This window comes from Nymphaea colorata, chromosome 11, assembly GCF_008831285.2.
Source record: "Nymphaea colorata isolate Beijing-Zhang1983 chromosome 11, ASM883128v2, whole genome shotgun sequence".
NCBI classification, from domain to species: Eukaryota; Viridiplantae; Streptophyta; class Magnoliopsida; order Nymphaeales; family Nymphaeaceae; genus Nymphaea; species Nymphaea colorata.
Genome location: NC_045148.1, coordinates 5,078,048 through 5,097,468, shown reverse-complemented (window position 1 = coordinate 5,097,468; position 19,421 = coordinate 5,078,048). Strand labels below are relative to the sequence as shown.

At 38.0% G+C, this 19,421-nt stretch overlaps 1 protein-coding gene across 1 annotated transcript; it reads right to left on the bottom strand.

Annotated features, from left to right (window-relative positions):
• Positions 1-13,231: 13,231 nt before the first annotated feature.
• Positions 13,232-17,704, bottom strand: LOC116264714 (polygalacturonase-like). The gene is made up of 4 exons (XM_031645072.1): positions 17,140-17,704; positions 15,683-15,972; positions 14,049-14,277; positions 13,232-13,866 (listed from the first exon to the last, which is right to left on the bottom strand). Exons 1-4 carry the CDS (start codon positions 17,611-17,613, stop codon positions 13,633-13,635), a joined length of 1,227 nt encoding a protein of 408 aa, XP_031500932.1. The 5' UTR covers positions 17,614-17,704; the 3' UTR covers positions 13,232-13,632.
• Positions 17,705-19,421: the final 1,717 nt, after the last annotated feature.

Genomic DNA, 19,421 nt, shown 5'->3' with positions numbered 1-19,421 from the left:
AAAATAATATAACACATTGTCCCTTGTTAAGAGCCATAATGTGTTGTGTCACAATTTGGATGTAATGAACACAAAGAAAAATGTGTGTAACAACATTATCCATACACTGTTAGATACAAAAGGGAAAACAAAAAATTGACTTATGCATGTTTTTTAGAAAAATATGTTCAAAGACAACAATTGAAAATGATTTAAACCAGTTAGAAGAACGTGTGACAAACATATTGTGTCACATGAAAATGATCTTCTCACCGTCTTTCTTTGACATAATGGTACATTTAACTATTCATCTTGTTGAGGAGGAGAGATTGCGAGGACCAGTTCAGTATTGCTAGATGTACCTAATTGAAAAGTATGTTGCATTAAGTATTCATTGTACATCTTATATTGTATTATGTAACAAGTACTTATCTTGACTAAAAGGTTATGTGCGTAATCGAAGCCAAGTGGATGGGTCTACCACTGATGGTTATTGCAAATGAATGTTTTCAATTTTGTTCTAGATATATGCAAAATGTGGAGACTAAAACCTATATGCATAATGTTCTAGATACAGAATATGATTGATTTTCCCCCAAGTGTTTATGTACTTGGAGGAGCAGAAATTACTAGTTTAGACAACACAACTATCTTTCAAGTTCGTAACTACGTACTATATAATCTCACCATTGTGATACCATATCTAAAGTAAGTTATGAACATGACAACACATACTTCACACATGCATGCTAACATTATTATTGTTATATTAAAGTAAGTTATGAATATGATTGATTTTCCCCCATGTGTTTATGTACTTGGTGAAAAGACAAAATTGAAAAAGACCTCGTCAAGTAGAGTATATACATAAGAAAAAATTCCCTGAGTGAAGGGATGTACTTTTCAACCATAGGCAGAAGTAAAGGGAGGTACTTGTCAAGCATTGGTACTTAAGAAGGCCATTAAGGATGAGCTTGGTCTCTTGCTCCTTGTAGAAGAGGCTTATTGGGCACAGAAATCTTGCCTTAAGTGGCTTCAAGAAGGTGACCTTAATACTATATTTTTTCATGAATCGGTTAAAAGTAGAAGAAGGAACAATGGCCCATTGGAAATCATGAATAATTTTAGGATCACTTTGAAAACTTCTTTCAAGAGGAGCAGACTTGTGGATGTCTTTATCAGAATGTTGGATAAGGTCTTGTTGTCTCCAACGAGGAGAGTAATATGTTTATGCAGCCTGTAACAATAGAAGAAGTTAGAGATGCAGTTATGGGTAATAATAGTAACTTGACACTAGGTCCAAATGGACTTGGAAACAAATCTTACCATGATCATTCGGATTTAATAGAGGAAGATTTTTCATCTGCCATCCAAACTTTTTTCAAAAGTAGCAACCTTGTCAAGCGTGTGAATACAACACACATTGCATTGACCCGTAAAGTGTCTAGTGCCTGCAAATTATCAAATTTAGGCCCATCTCACTTTGTAATAGTGTTCCTAATTCATTACTAGAATTATGGTTAAGAGGATGAGATCCATTGTGAGTAGGATTATTTTTCATAATCAAAATGCTTTTCTTCCAAAGCAGTCTATTGAAGAGAGTTTCCTGCTTGGCAATGAGGTCATTCACGGGATCAATCAATGCAGAAACAAGGCAATTTGTACAAAAATTGATTCAAGTAAAGCCTATGACAGAATCATTTGGGATTTCTCTTCTACACTCTGAAACACCTTATTTTTTGTGATCACTAGATTTGTCGAATCAAATTGATAGTAACTTGAGTGTCATATGCTATGCTTATAAATGGTAAGGAAGAAGAGTGGTTCCAGCTTAATGAGAGCTTAGGCAAGGAGACCTTCTCTCACCTTACCTCTTCATTGCAATTATGGAGTTTTTCATGCATAGCTTAGCATAATTTGGGGTGGAAAGGAAGACTATTGTTCCCAATATTGCTAGAGCTACTGTAGGTATTGCACCTATTTTCTATGCCAACATCATTTTTCTTTTCTCTAGGGCAAGTCCACGGAAGTTAAGAAGTTTCATTCATCAATTTACTACGAATGAGGGACTTATGATGAATTCTGAAAAGAGTTCAAATTATGAATTTAGTCTAACTATTGAATGTAGGTCATGCATAAATTTGGAACTCTCTTGGAAAGAAAGATCCTTTCCAACTATTTGTCTTGGTCTCCCATTACAAATGGGGGAGCTCATGGATAGTCAATGCCTCTCTCTCATCCAAAAGGTGAATAAAAGGCTAAGCATGTGGAAACATAAGATGGTTTCTTGTGCTTTCAAAGTGTGCCTGATTCATCATGTTCTCATGACTATCCCATTTTACTGGGGCATGGTATGAAGATCCCTAATGCTACAATCAGGATGATTGAAAGACTGTGTGCTAAATTCTTATGGGGTGACACCAATGAGGTCTAGCACAGCCACCTTATTAGATGGACCAGACTTTGTCTTCCGAATGTAGAAGGGCAAATAGGAATTAGAAAGATTGTTGAAACCAAGGTCATAGTGCTAGGGTATCTTGCTGGTCGAGCTATAGAATCCAACACTGAATGGACCAAAGCCATTAATGATAAATATGTGAAGAAGAAAAGTTTGTGGATTGCAGACTCATACCCAAGAAGTTCTACTATGTGGAATAACATTTCCCATGCATGGAAACACATTAGGAATGACGTCAACTGGCAAGTGCATAGTGGTCGCCAAGTCAAACTTTGGGTAGATAGGTGGCTAAAGCATATCATACTTCATCAAATTTCATGTGAGACTGCTTATATTGTGTGGCCTCTTATTAACTTTACAATTTATGACCTAAACACAAGGGATACATCCTTTATGGTGTATTTCATTAGGCAGTTTTGAATGGCCAACTATAGAAGATGATAAACCTGACAGGCTGATCTGGACTGATAACTCCACAGTGTCTATCAGCAGAAGAACTATTTGGAACCATATCCGGCTCAAGGGAACTAACGAGAAATTGTTTAACTACATCTGGTCTAGTGGTGGTCAGCCCAGAGCAAATGTGACTGCCTACGTGGACTGTGAAGGCTGATTGTCTATTGAAAGTCGCACGCAAAGACAGGGTTTTCATCTAGCATCTGGAAAGCTAGTGTGGAAGAGGAGCGTCACTTTTTTTCCAATGCAAAATCTCAAAATCTCTATGGCAAAAAATCACATGGCAGTTTGGCACACATTCAGTGCCCCCACCTTGTTCGATCAGAGGTCTAAAATGGTCGTATCAAAGAAGAATCAGAAACAAGGAGCTTAGTAAGTGCTGGAAGGGTTTTTTTTATAGGTGTATGGTTTATGTGGTGTCTACAAAACAATAAATATGATAAGGACAGCAATCAAATTGCTGAAACTGTTTTGAAGCACTGCAAGGAGCATATTTTGGCTTGGAATGGCTTGGAAGTGGGCAGATGATGTAACAGAAATGGTACTTGTTTGGGCAGAACTAAGGATTCCCTGGGGCAAACGGTCAAACCATAGTAGAGGAAGCAAATCACAGTTCACACAAGAAACAAGATTTAAAGTTGTTCAGAATTGTTCTCCTATATCCACAATGATCCTCACCCTCTCCCTCACTTTAGGAGATGTTCCATTATTTATAAGGGAAGCATTAGATCAATACAATTTTGGAAGAGTATCTTTCCGTTTGCTTACAATTTGGTTTATCCATACATTGAGATATGATTTATTTAATTGGCATGACAGTTTATTCTTGCTTGTTGGTGTAATCATGAGATATTATCGGTTGGTGTTGATTTCCTTTTTCCTCAATTCTCTTTCCTTTTGCTTCAGCTCTAAGTTGTCTGCCTTACCTTTGTGGTGCATCTTCAAGATCAGATCTAGATCTGGAATACGCTAAGATCCCCCTCAAACTCAGTGGTCTGGAGCAAACATTGAGTTTGATGTGCCTTTGAACAAATGCTTCCATGTTTGGATCTTTGGTGAGAGGGTCACCAATTGATGAGATGAGGGAATATGCCTTACAGACAGTTGCCTTTGAGCGACAATATCTCGAACGAAGTGTACATCTAATTCAATAAGTTTATTTTTTTGGTGAAGGACTCGATTCACTGTCATATAGATGGTACTAATGTTGTCACACCAAAGGATTGGTGGTCCAAAATGATAGATGTGCATACCTTATCATAAATGTTTAAGCCAAAGGATATCTGCAATAGTGTTGGTGATTGCTCGGTACTCAGCTTCAATGGAAGGTCGGGCCATAGTGCACTATTTCTTCGAACTCCAAGAGATCAAATTCTGCCCAAAGAAGAGAGCATAAGCCCCAGTGGACTTGCAGTTGTCTGGTCATCCAGCCCAGTCTGCATCAGAGGAGGCGTGTAGGTGAGTAGATGGGTTGTGCTTGAGGAGAAGTCCATGATGAATAGTGGCACCTTATTGACTGCATAGGATAGATCGGGAGTTCCAACTTTGTGAGTGAGGAATTTGTCGATAGAGGCATAGGGATAGGCTTGACACCAATCATTTCTGTTCAAGTTAAAATGTCGATGATATATTTTTGTTGTGACAGGTGCAATCTAACACTGGAATATACTGAATACCAAAGAAAGAATATAACAGTCAAAGATCTTTGAGAGAGAAGGTTGTATTGAGACGATGAATCAACATAGTCACCTATACTATAGAGTTATCTGTGATTAGTATATCATCAACATAAACGGTGATAAAGAGACGAACTTGACTTGTAGTCAAGGTGAACAATGAAATGTCGGTCTAAGACATTTAAAAGCTCATGCAGAAAAGTGCCTGACTTAGACGATGGTACCAAGCTCTTGGAGCTTGCTTAAGTCCATAGATTATTTTATGAAGTTTGCACACATAACCTGAGTGACTTCAATCCTCAAAACTTGGAGGTTGAGCCATATATACAGCTTCAGTTCGATCCTTGTGAAGAAATAGATTATTAACATCAAGTTGTCTTATAGGCCATCAGAGAAAAGTAGCAAGAGATAAAACGACATGCATGGTTGCTGGCTTTACAACTAGGTTGAATGTTTCAAAGTAGACAATGCCTTTAATTTGATCTTAACCTTTGGCAACCAATCGAGCTTTGTAACGCTCCAAAGTTCCATCAGATTTACGTTTAACCTTGAATATCCATTTACACCCTATAATGGTAAATGTCCAGTCTGGTGGGACGAGAGTCCATGTTACATTTTGATGAAGGGCTTGCATCTCCTTGGCCATTACCTCTTGTCAACGGGCTGACTTGAGTGCTTGGACATATGTTCTTGGTTTCGTGGGTAGGCCATAGAAAAGGGAGTTTGGGTCTCCTCATTCCGTCTTGTGAGCGACTTATCATACCATGGGTTAAGAGTTGGCATTTGAATTTCTGTAGATGCTGGTAAGGATGACTCGGTGGCCATAAGTGGTGCAGATTGAGTGACATTTGGTTCAAGTGTAGGATTGGTTTGATTTGATGGTGGCTTACAATAGGTAGAGTTGGTTAATGATGGTAACATAGGTAAAATAATGGGTATTGGTGTGATGGTAGGATAGACAACATCAAGTTGATGGCTCTAGAAATGAGAAATTTGACTCATTGAACACAACATGTCGGCTGACAATCATTTTGGAACTTTCTAGGTTGTTACATAGGTATCCCTTGTAGACATTAGAATATTTAAGAAAGATGTGTTTCGATGACTTGGGCTAAAGGGTGTGATCATGGTAAGATTGTAGGTCTTGGTAAGCGGCATAGCCAGACACTTGGAGAAAGGTATAATTTGAGTCCTTTAGTAGGAACACAGTTCAGTAAATATGTTGTTGTGTGGAATGTGTATGTCCAAAATTTTACTAGATGTTTGCATCCCTAAAATTTTGGTTGGTTTTCGAGCACTCCAGAAAAGATAAGTTTTATTTTGAAAATGAGAGAGAAAGGGACTCGCCCGTAGGTACGAGGATCAACCTTTCTCGATGTCTTTACTAGGGGTAATCAATCTAACGGTTATGTCTATTATTGAGGCATTTCATTTTAGCTTAAACATCTATTCACTCTATATGCAGTGTAGTGTTTGAGAAAATGTTGAAGATTTTATGTTTCAAGATTTTGAGAAAGTTTTGAAGAATCTTTTAAGAGTGTAAAACATTTTGATTTTGAGAAATTCTTTATAAATATTTGCAAAACATTGAAAATCTCCTTTTGAAGTCACTTTAGTGTTCTCTTAAGACTTTAAGTAGTTTGAGATTTTGCTATAATTCGGTTACCACTTAATTAGGGCTCCATCTCCTCTTCTTTGAAGTGATGTTTGTGATCACAAGTGATATTAAGTGAGTGGGAATGCATGAATGTATTGATCTTATGTGATTAGAAGAAAATAATTCATTTACACCCCAACATTTATCTAAAAAGATTTCTACCATAGCATTCATCTAAAAACATTTATACCATAACGTACATCTAAGATTTTTGTTTTGTTAACTATCTTATATAAGTAGGATTTTTTTTTTAAAATGGATTGGGGTTGTAGACCTTCAAGCATGAATCCAATATTGGATCATTATTTGAGTTTAATCTTGGTGAAGTCGGTAAATGAATGAGAGAGAAAGAAAGAGATGAACATATGTGTACATATTATCACATATACACATATATGAAAATTTATAAAAGAGGGTATTGATTAGAAGAAAAAGAAAGATTTTAAAGGTAGAAAAATAGAGGAATATGTATATATATATATATATATATATATATATATATATATATATAAGAAATTTTTAGGAGAAAACATTTAACTTGAAGAGATAAATAAAATATTCTAGAAAGAGAAAATAAAACACATGTATACATGCATTCATGTATATGTGAAAATTTATAAAATAGAATATGGAAACCTGGAGAGAGAAGAATGAAGGAAATCATTATGTATACATATATGTATATAATATGTATATACATATGTGTCTTCATGAGATTAAAATTAACTTAAAACATCCGACTTCAAGTTTGATGTAGGACGAAGGGGAGCTTGGACTCGTAAAAGATCGTAAGTTAAGTCTCCAAAGCCAATTGAAACGGTTTCTTTTGAAAATATTTTGGAAAGCATGATTTCAAATATTTTAATATATAAACATAAAACATAGTTATTTTATTTGTTAAAAGGGAATACATTTCTTCCACCATTGGGTATATAAAAAAGCCAAACCATATGATAAGGCACTCATTAGGGTTCCTAATCATATGATTAAAAGGAAACTAACAGAAAAAGACATGAAAATGCATATTAACATTTACACGTTCGTGAGGGTTTTTTCCGGTTTGGACAAGCCCCAATCTCAAAAAAATTAACAAAAGAACAAAGAGCCTCAAACCACACTCTCATTCTCACAGTGCATTTACATACAAATGAAAAATCAAACAACTATGCTAGATAATATCTTAAAACAATGCAACATTCAAGAAAAGAGAAATCATGATTCAATCATAACACGAAATATCATCTCATCTTATCATGCTCCCAATGCACTCAAGAATGATCTCTTGACTCTAAAATGGAGATTTGAAGGCTATTTTATATGGCCATGGGGAGATGAAGAGGAGAAGAAATAGGTAACAACAACAAGACTATATTCAAGAAAAGAAAGAGCATAATTTAATCATAAAATGAAATATCATCTCATCTTTTCATACTTCTGGTGCACTCAAGAATATTCTCTTTACTCTAAAATAAAGATTTGAAGGCTATCTTGTATGGTCATGAAGAGATGAAGATGAGTGAAAATAAGATTACAATAACAAGACTATATTCAAGAAAAGAAAGAGCATGGTTTAATCATAAAATGAAATATCATCTCATCTTCTTATGCTCCCGGTACACTCGAACATAGCTTCTTGACTTTAGGATAGAGATTTGAGAGTTATCTCATGTGGCCATGGGGAGATGAAGAAGAGAGAAAGCAAAAAAATTGAAAAGAGATGTTGATTACATACTTCTAATGAGAATAACTTTAGAGAAAATGAACACTTTATCTTGGAATGATCTGAGATTCCATTGAGTGAAGTTCCAAGATGATGAAGAAGATGTCTTCCAAGAGAGTTGTAGCTTGATGAAACTTGCTTCAAGTTGGAGAAGGTGATGAATGAGAAGGAAAGAGGAAGACAGAAATGGAAGAAGAGAACTAAAAACTCTAACTCCTCAAGTTAGAATGCACTAGAGTTTCTCTAAAGGTTAGATCATGCCTAAGAGAGGGGATTATGGGGGTATTTATATAGAGTTTTGGAGCCAAAACTCAAAATTTGATTTTTTTTTTTTATTTCACCACATTTTCATGCAAATTTCAAATAATTTTGAATTATTTTCAACTTAAAAAAAGAAAAGGTTTTGACTAAGTGGGATTGTCCATTAGCCCTGCAAACACCCTTTCGGGGTGTGGGCAAGGCTAATGCCCACCTATGTGCAGGCCTCTACTCTGGCGCTGTTACATGCCAGGTGCAACAGTGCCCGGTGCTGGAAAAACGCGTGTGGCATACCTTGCACGCTACAGGGAATGCGTAATGCAGTCATTGTAGTGATCACTTGTGCATTGCACAACACGCGACTATGCGTCGTGGGACGCACAAACTTCTTTTTTTTTATTTTTTACAAAATAAGGGTTTTTCGTATCAAAAGAGTGGTCGGCTTTGTTTTAAATTTCAAAAACATATTTTGGTGCGAGGACGAAGCGTAAAACAAGGGAGCAATCTGTGCACGCGCGTGCGATGCCTATAGCACCAGACTTTGTTGTTTTGAGATCGATTTTGGATTTTGAGTTTCAAATGGTCGGATAAAAAATAAACTTGGGTTTTGGATTTGAGAGTTGGATTTTTTATTTGAGAGTTTGATTTTGGATTTGAACCTTGCTCTAAATTCAGGTTTTGTGTTTTGGTAAAATAACGTAGTCTTTTGAAAAAATTTGGGGTGATCACACTAGAACGCCTCCATGTTTAAGGAGAGAGAGATCAGTTTCAACAAGTGTGTGATGTTTCCTCTGCTCATGTATATGCAGACACAAAATTTTTCTTTCAATACCATGATATTGAAAGAATTTGTTGAGAGCTGCATATTCACCACCACCGTCAGATTGGAAGAATTCAATTTTGGTGTCACATATATTTTCAACTTTTGCCTTGAATGCTTTAAATGTCTTTGCAACATGAAACATATACAACATCAGACATATATGTAAGAAAATAAATCCATGTATACTTAGAGTATTCATCTATAAAGGAGATGTAGTGTCTATATATGTCTTTGCTAATCACAGCCCACGAGCGCATGCCCTCTAGACATCTGAGTGAACAATTTTGAGAGGTTTAGTGACCTTGTGATCAGATTAAGTAAAAGGAAGTGCATGAGATTTCCCACATTGACAAGCATCACAAAAATTATTGATTTTAACATCATAATCAAAATGAAGTTTAAAATGTCTCAAAATAAATTTAACAGTATTCAAGGAAGGATGTCCAAGTCTGATGTGCCATCTACTGACTCGCATTTGTTTTCCATACAATGCCACCTTTTCAATTTGACGCTTATTTATTATTGGTTGTGGGAGTTGAAGACAATAGAGGCCGTTTTCACTCTTTCTGTGTAGTAGCATCAACCCTATACTCTGGTCCTTTGCCACACAATGATCAGCAGAAAATTCAAAAATAACCTAATTATCTTTGCAGCATTTATTCTCAAATAACAACTTATGAACCATTTTACGGGCACGAAGAATATCATGCAAAGCAACAGTAGACTTAGGAAAGCGAAAGAAAGTTGACCCAATATTTTTAATGTACACACCTATTTCATCCCCAACCTTACGGTGTCATTGCCTTCATAAGGTTCATGAATAGTCATGAACCCAAGAAAATTGGCAATGTGATGGCTTCCTCTTGTGTCAGGGATACAATTTAAATATCTAGCATATGTGGAGTAGAGTGGTATACCTGAGCATAGATGATGACAAGTTTGTGTTGGTAGTAGCCGCTTTGGTGTGACCTTTCTTTGTTATTTTAAAGCAAGTCTTGGCACTATGGCCTGCTTTTTCACAAAACTTATAGACAATATGATTTTTTTCCACCGAAATCAGAGTTGCCACATCCTCGACCATGGCCCCTTTGAAACATTGAGGATTATCTTCTATTAAAATTTCCCCTATTTACTGAATATGGTTGGCCATAAAGGGCAGCAGGGGTAAACGTTTCATGTTCAGAATCTTGATCTTTAAGTTATGTCTCTTGTGTGAGCAATAGGCCATGCAAATCATTGAAATATATGGAATCTACTCGGGCGGTCAAAGAAGTTTTAAAAGCTAAGTATTCTTGAGGAATCCCTCTCAGAATGTGCATAATTAAGTCCTCCTCTTCTATTGGCTTTGATGCAACTGCTAGTTGCTGAGCCAACATCTTGGCTTTATAAAAGTAATCATCCATGGTTAAATTTTCTGTCCTAAGTCCTTGCAGCTGTTCCTTGAGTTGCATGACTCTTGAGCTGAGAATGGGTAGCATAGGATTTTTTAAAAACAGTCCATACCTAATATGAAGTCTTGAGCCCAACAACTTGCGCAAGGGCAGTCAACTTGATGTTCGAAAAATGTTGTAGAGTAGTTGGTGCAAGCAATAATGTTTGAGTAATAGTACCTTGCAGTGATGCCTGACATAATGTTTCGTTTGATGCCATGAAGAACCAAGCAGGTGAACTAAAGCACCAACCAAAGACGCCAGCTAAAGAAACAAAGTAAAAGCTCTGATACTATGAAAAACAAACCGTAGTAGAGGACACAGTTCACACAAGAAACAAAATTCCACAATGATCCTCACCCTCTCTAGGCCTGGGCACCGGGCCGGGCTGCCGCCGGGTACCCGGTACCCGGCCCGGTTCGGGCCCGGGTCTGGGTACTTGTTTTACTTTAAATATCGGGTTATAGCCCGCTGTGCCCGGCCTGGCCCGACATCATAATGGGCTGGGTCCGGGTTAAGCTTACGGGCCCGTTGGGACCCGCTAGGCCCATTAGGTCGATAGTGGATTCATTGATTTAAAATTTTAACAAAATGCATTTAGGGATTTAGGGTTTTGCTGTGCGTTGGGTGGGGATTTAGGGTTTTGCTGTTTGTTGGGTAGGCCATGGTGCCGCCACCATCATCACACCGTCGGTCTGCCACCGGCGCCGTCGACCTCCAGTCCACCACCGGCACTGGACTAACAAGGTTGGGGGCACTCTTCACCTCCCATCGCAGCAGGTAATATCAGCCCCAAATGCCATCCACTGCTTCAAAACGACGGTTCATTACAAATCATTTCTTTGTTGTTGATCGACTCACCATCGCAGCATCACTCTCTACATTGTACAGTTGATGATGTTGGGGTCCTGGGGATGATGCGTTTGCAGGTTGGAAGGGAAAGCGGCAATCATGACGGAAGAAGCAAGACTCGAGAGGGATTGGGCAGACCACCGCGGAGCTCTTCCACCATCCACAGTTTCCTCTACTCCCACTGTCGACCTTGCCCTCACCCGCTTTGGCCTCCTCGACATCATGGTCAAGAACGCAGGAGTGTGCAGCGCAGGGGATCGCCATGACATCTGGAAGGTCGACCGGCGTCTTCTTGAGATAAACCTTGCCACCGGCATCTTCTTGGGATAGACCCTGCCCGGCCCAGCCCGGTAGTTAACAAACGGGCCGGGTCGGGCTTCGGACGTTGTTGACCAGGCCCGGTTCCGGACCCGGCCCGGCCCTATAATAGTTGGGCCGGGTAGCGGACCGAGGCGATCCAAATCCGGGCCCTTAACGATGTTGACTAAACGGGTCGGGCCGGCCCGGCCCGGCCCGATGCCCAGGCCTAACCCTCTCCCTCACTCTAGGTGAGGTTCCATTATTTATAAGGGAAGTGTTACATCAACCTAATTTTAGAAGAGTATCTTTCCTTTTGTTTACAATGGTTTATCCATGCACTGGGACTTGATTTTCTTAGTTGGGTCGATAGTTTCTTCTCTCTTGTTGTAATCATGGGATATTATCGGTTGGTGGTTATTTCCTTTTCCTCAATTCTCTTTCCTTTTTCTTCAGCTTTATGTTGTCTGCCCTGCCTCAGATTTGATACGCTAGATGGATAATGATCAGATTGGACTGCATATTGTCATGTGCAAAAGGCAAGTTATGCAATGGGAAACAGGTATGATTAGAGCATCTTCAAGCAAGATTTTGTATGGTGTTGGGCAATGGGAAGGCAACCATAACTTCAAAGTTCATCTCTGGATTCCAGGCAAGTGTATGAAGAATATGGATGCTATGCCAGCTTAGGCCAAGTGCATCATATTCCAATGTAACAACCATAAAGGGAGGTGACACTAGGAATGTCTAACTCAGAGAATAACTAACCTACATGCTAATTCCATTTCAGATTGGCTGCAATCAAAACAGGTGATTTTAAAAGTGAATTTCCAGCATCAGTGGTAATAAGGTTATATTACTCAACACTTCAGAAAGTGTGCTTTACCATGCATCTCTAAAAGGGATTTGACATCCCTTATTTTGTATATTGTTTTGTGGGTTTAGAGCCCTAGAAGGGTTCCCATTGTGTCTTTGTGTACATTGTTTTTTTTGTCAATAATACCTCCGGCAGCTGTTTGCTGGAAAAGGGTGATGGATGTTGTGGCGAATCTGGTTATACACCTCTTTTTGGGCAGTGTTATGCAAGGGATGATTACATATGAAGAGGACAATGTGGGTGTCTGGAATTATAGCTTCTGCTACTTCTCATGCCATCTAAACTTCTTGTTAGTTGGCCTCTCCTCCCTTTCTCTCTCTCTCTCTCTCTCTCTCTCTCTATATATATATATATATATATATATATATATATATATATATCCACGTGATACTTAAGATGCAGTGATTACCTATTTTCAATATCGTAGCATAGAAATGCACTGGTTATAGTGTACCATTCATTTGTCCCTTAAGAACCGAAGCTTGCAATTTTATTCAATCATTTGTTTGACAATGTGAGGCGGAGGTTAGGTTAATAAGCTCCCATTAACATGTAAAATAGAGGCTGCAAACCACAATGTAAAAGATTAGCGTGATATTTGCCGACTTTTGAGACGGGTAATGCTCTTCTTCTTGAAGAAACATGATGCATGCCCTTCGTAGTTAAGAGGAGCGGTCGTAAAAACCAAGAACTATATCAAATCAAAGAAGTATATCAAATATTTTTCTTTTAAATTTCTATGTGGAAAAACTTTTGCCCACAATCAAGATACAACAAACCAAGATCAGAACAATAAATCAGATGGAATAATATTGAACAGCTAGAGGATCTCTGTCTCTCTAAGTTCATTCCATGTAAGGAACTTTCAGGGAAAGCATCCGCAGGATTAATCTTCATTTCAGCATGACAGAACGAGGGGATGTTAGCTAACATTGGAATATTCATGTTTATTATATGATAAAAGGTTATGCATAATCTATCATGGTTTTGCCTAACCAAAGCTAGCCTACAGAAGGGGGAAAAGATAAATATAACGCTTCGATGTTTTTGAACACACACTTGACTACTGAAAACACCAGATCGGTTGTGTATTGCTGGTTCACAGTGCAATTGTTGAGACTACCTAAACCTCTGAAATAATTGTAGGTTTCAGGTAGAAGAAAGCTTTAGACAACTTTGTGGTACCATTAACCCGCCAGCAGTCCCAATTGCATTCTGGCATGAGGACGTAGAAGGCTGGCCTCTGTACGAGAGCTGCACATTAGCCATCCTTATCCCTTGGCACCAACTGCTCGGACTGCACTTGAACAGCACTGCCACTTGAGTTGCCGACGTTCCGCGCACATTGCTATATGTAACTTGTGATATTTTCACACCGGAAGTCTGCATACAAAACCAATTGAACGTTTAACTTAATTAGCTATAGCTCATAATTTTCTTCCTTTTAACTAGTTCACATCAAAAGTCCACTTATTCTAATGTAGCTGATGGTCCAGATAGTGAACATGATTATGCTACCCAACTGTGAAATCCCAAGTGCATAAATGAAATGAATATATCGGTACCTGACCAGGGCAGTTTTTGCGGTCAGGGCAATAATCTTGATCAATTATGATAGGATACTTGACATTGTTCATGGTCGCTCCATCAAACATTATTGATTTGACGAACCCAGTGCTTTTCCTTGCCCATGATTTTATCCGCAACCCATTCTGTGTTCCAGTCAAGACGACATTTTTCACCGTGACGTTTTGCACTCCCGGTTCTGTGGCTTCTTTACCCAAACTTCCAATGCTGTTACCACAAGAACAAAGAAGAAGGGGGTAGCAGTTTGAGTAAAAGAATGGATATATATATATATATATATATATATATATATATATATATATATATATATAGATATATATATATATATATATATATATATATATATATATATATATGTGTGTGTGTGTGTGTGTGTGTGTGTGTGGCATCCTTTTAGTAATATCACTCTAAATAACACTGTCATCGTGGATGTGTTAACATGGCCTCCTTAATGTGCGTAAACCTGTGTAGTTAATGAAACAATCGTGCTATTTTACCTCCACATTGGCATGTTTATCTTTAGTTTGGAAGTATGTAATATTACTTTCGTTGACATGTAAGGAAATGTGTATGATATGTTAGCTAAATCATGCTTTGGATTTATACAACATTTTGAGAGACGGATGGATGCATAGATTTCTTCCATATGTGGATCCATTTCCACATATTTAGTAGAAGAAGCCACTTTACGAATGTCACTAAGTTGAGAGAAACCTTATAGTTTATAGAAACTCCAGAAAGAAGTCCTCCACAAAAAGTCAAAGCAAGGAAAAACAATTAAATATGCTTCATTAAACCATGAAGAAAGGAAAAAAGAAAAACGGAAACGAAATGTTTTTCTCCGTGTGCGTATCCATAAACCAATATTTTAGTTCAAGTACGCAACTCGCTGCTGTCTGAGTATTTTATTTGAAGGCCATGCCTTTTTTTTCTTTTTTTTTTTTTCAATGTGGTGTCTTTTTAATTAGGGGTGGACATTGGGCTCTCGTGTTCGAAACTTGATTTAGTTTTGATACCTAAAACCCGGGTTCAGGCCAGTACGGTTATAATAAAAAAAATATTTTTTTGAAATAAAAAATAAATTTTTAATATAATATATATTTTTAATAATAAATTATACATTATTAATAATAATAAATATTTTTTAAAAGTTATCCAGCCGGACAATACCCTTTTGGGTCAATACTGGCCAACCCATCAAGCCCAAGGCGCGTTTTTCGAGCCGACAACCAAAATACCTGCCGACAACCTAGCCCGGCGCCCTCGCAACCAATGGCTATGGCTCTGGTGTACACAACAACACTTGCAAATGTAGAGCGCCTCATAAAAGCAGTTATAAATAACTGTTAATTAACTCGCCATGACAAACTTAGAAATATGTAATTACATATTTTTAGCTATTTATTGGAAAACATTCAGCTCCAATAAACTATTCCAAAGAATGAAAAAACTATGCATAGACCAATAAAAAAAATCGAATATCTTCCGTAAACAGCGAATCCATTTTAAAATGGTCAGTTATACTGAAGGAATAAAACTTGTGAAACGTACATTATATAAAAAAAAAAAAGAAATCTAATATTTCATAACAACTAGGGTTTAATTTAGTTACCTTATGCCATGTCCAGGTCCACACTTGATGCCCTCAATCCAGAGGTTTTGAGTTCCCTTGCCAATTGAAATGCAGTCATCTCCGGTGCCAATGTTGGAATTGGTGATTGTAACTCCCGTTGATTCTTCAACATGTATTCCATCCGTGTTGGGGCTTTCATCAGGCGCCACAATCTCAATTCTATCCACCCGCACATTTTGGCAGCCATCAATGACGATGTGAAAGAGCTGGCTATTGATGGAGGTGATGCCTGTTACCAGCACGTCACTCACTTTGTGGAAAACCATTGTCTGGAATTTTGGAAATAAAATTAAAAAAAAAAAAAAGGAAAAGGAGTTACCAAAGTTTGATGAAAAGACCTCTGTGGCCATTTGACAACAGCAACCCAATGGTCACTTGTTCCGTTAACGACGTCGCTCATCCATGGTTAATTTTTTCATTGGGAGGAATGAGCAGCCCAATAATCAGCTGATGCTAATGATCTGCCGCCACCATTAGCAGCAATATGACAAGAAACATTCTCTTCAACAAAGGGAAGCTGAAGTGCCAGTTTCTATATTGATACTAGGAGGGTTATCAACGAATATTAAAGGGAACGAAAAGGGAATGAGGAGTGTCTTTCTAAGGATATTTAAGTCTACAATACTGTGGGGCATATCTATTTTTCTTGTTGTTTCTATAAATTAATAAGGGACCCGGGTATACTGTTACTATAAGTTAAATAAGGGGGATATATCGAAAATAAAACTTCTAAAAGTGACTGTATCCACTCTCCAATAATCATGTTTTCAAACTTGGAATTGGAGAAACCTTTGAGCTCCCTCAAATAACTGAGAGTCGAGAGAACGCACAATTCTAAACATGATCAGTTAGATATCTAAAATGTTCAGCCTTTTGTAAGCTTGGTGATTCTCACAACTTGCTTGCTGGTTTATGACCTTCATTCCTTGCATGTCTTTCACATGCGCGATTACGAAAATGAGATCAACCAAAATAAGCCTTCACATAAAATCAATCAGCAAATTGAATGAGCAACGTCTCTGCAGTACAAAAATTTCGAGGTCTTTCCAGAATAATACTTGTATAAAATACATATGCTGGATCGAGCTACTTAAGATGAGGGCTGATGGTTTCAAATCCATTCTTTAACACAATAAAAAAAAATCCATTTCTGCCTACTTTTTTAAGAAAAAATCGTCTTTTTCTTACTTTAAGAATGGTAGTTTGCAGCCAAATATCATGTATAATCAGTGGCCAAAATGAGTTTGTTACTTGAAAAATACTTATCCAAGACATTCAAGATAGATCTCTTTCTGTTCTTAAAGCTTGCACTTAAATATATCATCAATCGACCGTCATTCTGACGACCTGAAAAGTAGTTGTAAGAGAAAAGTCGGCAATCACAAAGAAAGAAAGATGAACATAATCCTTAAACCTTTAGTCATGTGGTGGCTTACCCTTGTTCCATCGGGGCACTTCCCTTTACCGGCCTTACATGACCACAATGCTGAGCCCTTGCCATCGAGGTTTCCTCCATTGAATGTCATCCCTTTCACTTTTTCAAACTGAAGCCAGTAGCGTGAAGAGCCATACCCCTCAGAGTCGGTCCTGGGAATCAATTTCCCATCAACCTGAACCGTGATCTTGGTACTGACACAGGGGCCTGAGAAGAGAGTGGGATGCACCAGGTACTGGCCAGAGGGCACGTATATTGTTGTTTCCCCTGCTGTGCTGCAGGCATCTTTCCATGCCTTCAGAAATGCGGCGCTGTTGTCGCTCACTCCGTCTGCTTTGGCTCCGTAATCGCTCACCACGTTGAGCGTTTTGGCACTTAGGGAGTGCACAAGGGCCACAAGAATGATTATAAGCCTCATGACCAGTAAGTTGTTTGAGTTTGCCATGTCAAGGACCAAAGTAACTCTTCTTGGCATATGCAACTCAAATCAACGTGGTAAAATTTGTAAGATGGCAAGGCTACACCACTAATGGCTAGCTATATATAAATACCTTGGGGAAGTGTGAGGATTTCGGCTCTTTTCGTTGGATGGTTCAACAATAATGGCTATATATACATGAAAAATTTCGGTGTGGAGGTCTACCTCTTGCACATAATCCAAAAGAGAGGGCCTCATATTTCTAATTTTCCCAAAAACGGCATCCATTTGGTCAGAAACTGCTAAACAAGGGTCTCATGCATGAGCTTCCCACCCTCAACAATGACACTTTAGCCCGTAAAGAATATGCAAAGCCCTTAATATTGATAGGTTTTACTTTTACACGGAAGGAAAGTTTTTTTCAATATTCTAATACAATTCGCTACATTTATGGCACAGAAATGAGGTAGGCCGTTTGTTAGCAATGGTAATCAGGTCATATCAGGATCCTTTTCCGAGATAGTTAATGTCAAAATATTGGCCCATAAATGAAAAAATAAAATATTTACATGTGCATGCATGAAATTAAGATGGATTGTGAATTTTTGAAAGTCAGACATATTGAATTACGTCCTTGACAACATTGATGATGACCAAAGATTGGGAAGTGTCGGATTCATAATGGGATTCCTTGTTGGTTCTGGCAAGATCTAACGTGGTCACAAAGAATACTTACGATCGCTTGCTTGGTTAATTTATTTGGTTCTATTTCGTCATATATACTTTATGTTGACAAATTTAACATAGAACGCGGACACATGCATCTCACCAGGATCGTAGGGAATCGCAAAATACGGTCAACGAAAAGTTTATCAGCTTCACATATTAATTATCACGAAGGTTGGATGGATCCTACTGAGTCCACTGTGGTTCAAAACATTGTTGGCCGGGTCAGTAATACCCTGGGCTAGCTTAGGCTCGTTCATGCATGAAGATGCAAGTGGGTGACGTACCATGGTTGAGTCTAGACAAATTTTTTAGAGGGGCATTGATTCACAGGTTTTTCATACTTAAAAGGGCACTTATATGTATAACAAATTCATACTTAAAAGGGCACTTATATGTATAACAAAGTAAATATTAAACGATTTTAATGTAAAAATAAAACAAAATTGAAAAACTGCGCAACTCAGCCTGTATGCGGTGACGCATGCCTAGCCAATGCACATGCCCTAAAGCAACCGATAATAAAAGCATCATCGGCCATGTTATGAATTTTCATAAGCTAGCTAGTAAAGTATATGTCATGTTTTTCTTCATTTTTGATCCTCACCATAATATGCAGGCTATTGGTATAACCATCGATATAACTTTATCACTATTTACAAAATGCAGCCACACCTTTTAGCACAAACCTGTAAATTAAATTAAACCGATTTGCTTATACGTCATATATGAGCTCATGGATCGAATGGCACGTATATAATGTCCTTTTTTATACACGTCAGACCAAAATTATTGAACACGTAACTATTGTAAGCCGTTGATAATAATAATTAAAATAACATAATTAAATGTTGAACTTGCTTAAAACTGCAAATGGTTCAACAAGAGAGGGATGGTTTTGTCAAATTGCCCAAAACTGAGGATGAATGCAGAAAAATATCTTAAACTTACGATCGCTCGCAAGGCGTGGAGCTAACTTGGTGCAAGTAATTTAGGTCGCTTGGTTCGAAGAACGGAGATTTTGATGTCATGCACGTTGGCGGACCACAGTGAGCGTTCTTGCGTGTGGAAGCAATCGACCTCAGCAATTAAGAGAATGTGTGCAAGAGAAGTAGGGACAAATCTTATTTTTAATTTTA

Bases quoted from the DNA above. Each gene is read 5' to 3' on its own strand.
- LOC116264714 (XM_031645072.1), bottom strand. From the start codon at position 17,613: ATGCCAAGAAGAGTTACTTTGGTCCTTGACATGGCAAACTCAAACAAC. The intron at 15,973-17,139 runs GTAAGCCACCAC...CCAAAATTCCAG, and splicing joins AGTGCCCCGATGGAACAAGG to ACAATGGTTTTCCACAAAGT. The intron at 13,867-14,048 runs GTACCGATATAT...TTTTGTATGCAG, and splicing joins GCAAAAACTGCCCTGGTCAG to ACTTCCGGTGTGAAAATATC.